Source organism: Octopus bimaculoides, chromosome 29 (assembly GCF_046866305.1).
Source record: "Octopus bimaculoides isolate indiv1 chromosome 29, ASM4686630v1, whole genome shotgun sequence".
Classification (NCBI taxonomy): domain Eukaryota; kingdom Metazoa; phylum Mollusca; class Cephalopoda; order Octopoda; family Octopodidae; genus Octopus; species Octopus bimaculoides.
Genome location: NC_142956.1, coordinates 2,623,435 through 2,630,432, shown reverse-complemented (window position 1 = coordinate 2,630,432; position 6,998 = coordinate 2,623,435). Strand labels below are relative to the sequence as shown.

Below are 6,998 nucleotides of genomic sequence, written 5' to 3'. Positions count from 1 at the left end.
GTCGATAAATTAAGTACCAGTTGCATAATTTATATGTGTGTGTGTGTGTGTGTGTGTGTATGTATATATATATATATTTGCATATATATATATTTGCGTATATATATATGTGTTTGTGTGTGTGTGTGTGTGTGTGTGTGTGTGTGTGTATGTATATATATATTTGTGTATATATATATATATGTGTGTGTGTGTGTATATATGTGTGTGTGTGTGTGTGTGTGTGTATGTGTGTGTGTGTGTGTATGTATATATATATATATATATATATATATATATATATATATATATAAAATCAACAGAATGAGATAAAAATCCAAGGCTGTGAAAGATTTCAGAACATTTATAAATAGAAGGTCTCACAGCTGTTTCCGGGATATTTTATATATCCCTTCATCGGAGACGGTGTGCGAAAATGGTTAAGCAATAGTTATTCTAGTCAAGATATGAAATAGAGAGCGAAGTGGAGGAACGAAAAACAGACGTGAGATATGCAGGGATATTGTATCTGCGTTTCCATTATTTAAGCAGAATGGTATACATATAAGTTTCCTGTACCTTGTGTGTACGTTCCAATAGTATTTAAAATTGGTCATTCTAAGAATAGAGTTTGTAAACGATGTTATTGAGACCTGATCTAGAAGTTTCTTTTGATGATAAAAGAAATTTAGAAATAGTTTAATATGTACAGCTTCCTTATAGAATGTGTCCTTCGTTTTTTTTTAAAACATCGGTGTGTGGTTTAAAGAATATTTGGCTTCTGTTTCTAGCGAGTCGAATGACTACGTATTGACTCCCTCGCTGGTTTTTCTATATTCGTGTCTTGTAGAAATAAGAGATTTGTTATAGCAGTTCTCATCATTACTTAATTAATCCCTTCTCGCTGTCTCTCTTTCTCTTTCTCCCAAACAGAGACTTTCCACAAGGTGCAGCCGGAGAGATGGTCATGGAATCAAACAGGTAAGTACAATTTCAATTTCCATCGGTGCAGGTTTGTTGTGGAACTTGTGGGAAGACCGCTGGCCTGTGATATTGTGTTGTGGGAAAACTTTGTGACTCTGTTATAGGACCATGGAGCGTCTGAGTGACTATGTCTGTAGGAGTGTTACTTTGAGAATGTGTTGTGGGTTTGAGAATATATTGTGGGGGTCTGTGGGAATGTATTATAGGTTTGTGGGAATGTATTATAGGTTTGTGGGAATACATTATCCGTTTGTGAATGTGTTGTGGGTTTGAGAATATATTGTGGGGGTCTGTGGGAATGTATTATAGGTTTGTGGGAATGTATTATAGGTTTGTGGGAATACATTATCCGTTTGTGAGATCGGAGGAATGCGTTAGTGAGTTGTTGGTAGAGTCTCTACCTTTGTCTGTGGGACTATAATGATGGGCTATTGTACTGTGGGTCTGTGGGAAGACTGTGGGACTGTTTGAATACGTTTTGAATCAATAGGGCGATTGTAGGTGTGTGGGAATATGTGTTGGTGTCTGTGGGGACACAATGCGGGCGCGACCCCAGGAATTTTTCGAAGGGACACAAGGTCAGAATGGAATACAGTTCCAGGAGAAAGGGCGTGGTAACATTATTTAGAAGTGTGCACTTATTTTCTTGGGTGGGGTCACGTGCCCCCACCCTACACACGCCTTGGGTCCACCTCTGCAATGGTGAGATATATACGAGTCTGCAGGAAGATTGTTGGAATGTGGGAACGTGATGTGTCTGTGAGAAGGATGCAAGTCTATAGAAGAATTATGGGAATATGGGGATATGGACTTGTGGGAACGTGTCGTCAAATTTTGGGAGACTGATTGAACTGTGGGAATACGTTGTAAGTCAGTGGGAAAATTGTGGGAATATGTTGTGAGTCTATGGAAGTACAGTGAGAATATATTTTGAGTTAGTAGGGTTGCCACATAATTTTATGTCCGTGTGTCCAGTATATATTAATGTCCAGGAAATTGACCACGTGGAGGACAGGATGTTGACCACATGTCCTTTCAGATCAATTTCCTGTTCACCATGCGGCATTTTCCATCTAACTGCTATCCATATGCCAACAATAAACCACGACACCGTGTGACCTTCCTCGACATTTCGAAGCCCACCCAACGGTAATAACAATCAACTTCTATCGATCAAATTCAAAATGGCTGACGATTAGCATCACACTTGAAACTCAAGAGTACCAACGAATATGAATCAAACTATTTTGATCCATACATATGTGTGTGTGTGTGTGTGTGTGTGTGTGTGTGTGTGTGTGTGTGTGTGTGTATGTGTGCGTATATATATATATATATATATATATATATACGTGTATAGATAGATAGATAGATAGATAGATAGATAGATATCGTGGCACTTCGTCGGTTACGACGACGAAGATTCCAGTTGATCCGATCAACGGAACAGCCTGCTCGTGAAATTAACGTGCAAGCGGCTGAGCACACCACAGTGGTTAGGGCAGCGGACTCGCGGTCATAGGATCGCGGTTTCGATTCCCAGATCGGGCGTTGTGAGTGTTTAGTGAACGAAAACACCTAAAGCTCCGCGAGGCTCCAGCAGGGGGGGGGTGAACCCTGCTGTACTCTTCCACCACAACTTTCTCTCACTCTTACTTCCTGTTTCTGCTGTGCCTGTAATTCAAAGGGTCAGCCTTGTCACACTGTGTCATGCTGAATATCCCCTGATAACTACGTTTAAGGGTACACGTGTCTGTGGAGTGCTCAGCCGGGAATTACCGGGGTATTTCGTCTGCTGTTACGTTCTGAGTTCAAATTCCGTCGAGGTCGACTCTGCCTTTCAGCCTTTCGGGGGTCGATAAATCAAGTACCAGTTGCGTACTGGGGTCGATCTAATCGACTCATCCCCATCTCCCCCAAGCTGCCCTTACGGCAAATATTTGAAATAATAATAATTATTATTATTAAAGCAGTGAGTTGGCAGAATCGTTAGTGCGCCGGATGAAACGCAAAGCGACACTTTATCCGTCTTTACGATCTGAGTTCATATTCTCCCGAGGTCGACTGCCCCCGCACACACCCCACCCCACCACCACCACCACCTCCCAAAATTTAAGGCCTTGTCCCTTTTTTGCAGGAAGTATTATTAATACTTCACGCAGCTCTAGTAAAGGACACTTGCTCAAGGTGCCACGCAGTGGAATTGAACCAGGAAGCGTGTAGTTGAGAAGCAAACTTGCGCCTGTAGTTAGTCAGCAGTGCCCCAGCTTGGCCGCAAAGTCGCAGGCATTAACGTACGAAAATCGAAGTTGTTCGTTTTGCAGAGTTACTTCCCTTAGACTGTTGGTTTCCCAATTTTGAACCGAGGCCAGCAATTTCTGGGTTGGTGGGGGGGTGGGGGGGGGGCGATTACATCACCCCCTCCAGGTACGTCAGTGTACTTTATTTTTATTTTATTCGACCCCCGAAAGAAGGATAAAAGGCGAAGTCGACGCCGGCGGAATTTGAACTCAGAACGAAAAGACGGACGAAATACCGATCAGCATTTCGTCCGGCGTCGAACGATTCAAGCAACTTGTCGACTTACTTCCCTTGGACGATTAACAATTTTTACCAGGCTCGTCAGACAGACCTACAAAGACGTTCCAGCCGTGACCGTCCCATCATTTATTCAGGCATAGTGTATCTAGGACTACATTATCTAATGTATAGTATAGGAGTTAGTATTAGTGGCTATAGCTGTTATTGTTTAGCCCCTGGTCAGTCCAGATCCAGACAGACCGATGACCAAAGACAATCCAGCTGTGACCATCCCATCTTTTATTCAGGCATAGTGTATCTAGGACTACATTATCTAATGTATAGTATAGGAGTTAGTATTAGTGGCTATAGTTTTAGCCCCAGGTCAGTCCTGATCCAGACAGACCTATGACCAAAGATGTTCCAGCCGTGACCATCCCATCTTTTATTCAGGCATAGTGTATCTAGGACTACATTATCTAATGTATAGTATAGGAGTTAGTATTAATAGCTATAGTTTTAGCCCCAGGTCAGTCCTGATCCAGACAGACCTATGACCAAAGACGTTCCAACTGTGACCATCCCATCTTTTATTCAGGCATAGTGTATCTAGGACTACATTATCTAATGTATAGTATAGGAGTTAGTATTAGTGGTTATAGTGGTTGTGGTGGTGATACAGTGGGCTGGACTACTACAATGTCACAGAGAAGAAAGTTTAATTTTGAAGGACGTGTGGGGTGGGGGAGCGGGGAGAGGACCTCATGCTGTACTTTATGGTACCCACGCCCAGACATATTGCAGCTACCATCCGCACGTCCACTACCACCACCGCCACCACCACCACCCGGACGACATATACCTACATTACTACTTCTACAAACACACCACCAAATGACAATTATCACCTGCCTGCTATTGTCATTAATTGTCCTGCATTACGTCAACTAAACACACCTTCACACACACACGCAAACACACAAATATATATATATACATACATATATATGTATGTATGTATGTATGTATGTACACACATGCACGAACACACACAGACACACGCACACACACACACAGATATATATATATATATATATATGTATATATAAAAACAAATAGTAAATGAGTATATGCATATATACGTACAGGTATGTGCATACCGACATCCACCTGTATGTATAGGTGCATATCTGGGTACAGGACATTGCAAACAAAACGTAGACAAGAAAACACACAAGCCACATAGAGAACATTTTCCTTCATCAACTACCCCCGTTTTAACACCGGCGTTTCGAAGAGCTATATATATATATTAGAAAAAATAATAAGGTACTCAGATATCCAGATTGTTGTACATTTACAAACTTATGTTAATATGTCACATGTTTTTATAAATTAGCGCTTACATCGATTCTAGTAGATATATATGCATGTATATAAATAAATATATATATATATATATATATATATATATATATATATATAAACAAATAGTAAATGAGTATATGAATATATACGTACAGGTATGTGCATACCGACATCCACCTGTATGTATAGGTGCATATCTGGGTACAGGACATTGCAAACAAAATGTAGATGAGAAAACACACAAGCCACATAGAGAACATTCTTCTTCATCAGCTACCCCCGTTTTAACACCGGCGTTTCGAAGAGCTGTGCAAGTGTGGCTGTGGTAAGAAGCTTGCTTCCCAACCACATGGTTCTGGGTTCAGTCCCACTCTGTGGCACCTTCAACGAGTGGATTTAGTAAACGGGAACTGAAAGAAACCCGTCCAGTATGTATATATATATATATATGTGTGTGTGTGTGTGTGTGTGTATGCATATATATGCACATATGTATATATGTATGTGTTTGTTCCCCACCCACCCTCGCTTGACAACTGATGTTCATGCGTTTACATCCTCATAACTTAGTAGTTTGGCAAAAGAGACTGATAGAACAAGTACTAGACTTACAAAGAATAAGTCATGGGTGGGGGTCGATTTGTTCGACTATAGGCAATGCTCCAGCATGGCCGTAGTCAAATGATTAAAACAAGTAAAAGAATAAAAGAATATATATGTATATGTGTGTGTGTGTGTGTGTGTGTCATCATCATCGTTTAACGTCCGCTTTCCATGCTAGCATGGGTTGGACGATTTGACTGAGGACTGGTGAAACCGGATGGCTACACCAGGCTCCAATCTAATTTGACTGAGTTTCTACAGCTGGATGCTCTTCCTAACGCCAACCACTCCGAGAGTGTAGTGGGTGCTTTTACGTGCCACCGGCACGAAGGCCAGTCCAGCGGCACTGGCAACAGCCTTGCTCAAATGATTTTTCACGTGCCACTGGCACAAGTACCAGTAAGGCGACGCTGGTAACGATCACGCGCGAATGGTGATAATAGTACTAATAATTGTCGGAGCCCTGGGAACAGTGAGTAAAAATCTCGAGAAGTGCGTGGAACAAATAGGGGCTGCAATAAGGGTGGAACACTTGCAGAAAACAGCACTGCTTGGAACCGCTCGAATACTCTGGAAGATGCTCGAAAAATAAGGGGTGTTACCTTAGTTCACTGGTAGTGAACAGCTGACACCGTAGTACATCTCCAGCGTTAGAAGCTGCGCAAAGGCAATAATAATAATAATAATAATAATAATAATAATAATAATAGTAATAATAATAATAATAATAGTAATTATAATAATAATAATAATAATAATGATAATAATAATATCAACAACAAACAAGATAAAGACAAATATCTGTCAAATGTAAATAATGTGAATATAGTTAATTGAACAATTCTTCAGGGTCAGAAATTGATAGAAAAAGGAACACCATCTCAATGAGTTGATATACCATTGGTAGACCCTAAAATGCACAAACGCACGTACCGGAATTTAATGCTGGGTGGAGCACATCACCCTGAACATCTGGCCAGACTGCAACAGTGCTGTTTTCTGCAAGTGCTCCACCCTTATTTCAGCCCCTATTTGTTCCACGTACTTCTCGAGATTTTTGCTCACTGTTCCCAGGGCTCCGACAATTATTGGTACTACTGGTACCTTTTTCATCGACCACAACTGCTTAACTTCCCAAGCTAACCTGTCATATCTATATTATTATTATTATTATTATTATTATTATTATTATTATTATTATTATTATTATTGCCTTTGCGCAGCTTCTAACGTTGAAGATGTACCACGGTGTCAGCTGTTCACTACCAGTGAACTAAGGTAACACCCCTTATTTTTCGAGTACCTTCCAGAGTATTCGAGCGGTTCCAAGCAGTGCTGTTTTCTGCAAGTGCTCCACCCTTATTTCAGCCCCTATTTGTTCCACGTACTTCTCAAGATTTTTACTCACTGTTCCCAGGGCTCCGACAATTATTAGTACTATTATCACCTTTTTCATCGACCACAACTGCTTAACCTCCCAAAATTATTAGTTAGGTGCAGTTGGGCGAGAGACCAACAAAACTCCTTGTCACACCGAAGATGAA

General features: G+C 40.9%; 1 protein-coding gene across 1 annotated transcript in view; it reads left to right on the top strand.

Moving 5' to 3' along the window:
• The first annotated feature begins 913 nt into the window (after positions 1-913).
• LOC106874315 (uncharacterized) overlaps positions 914-6,998 on the top strand; it is a 297,482-nt gene continuing 291,397 nt past the window's right edge. The window contains exon 1 of the mRNA XM_089345559.1: positions 914-960. Within this exon, the coding sequence (XP_089201685.1) occupies positions 941-960 (20 nt within the window). The 5' untranslated portion in view covers positions 914-940. The remainder of the gene's footprint in view (positions 961-6,998) is intronic.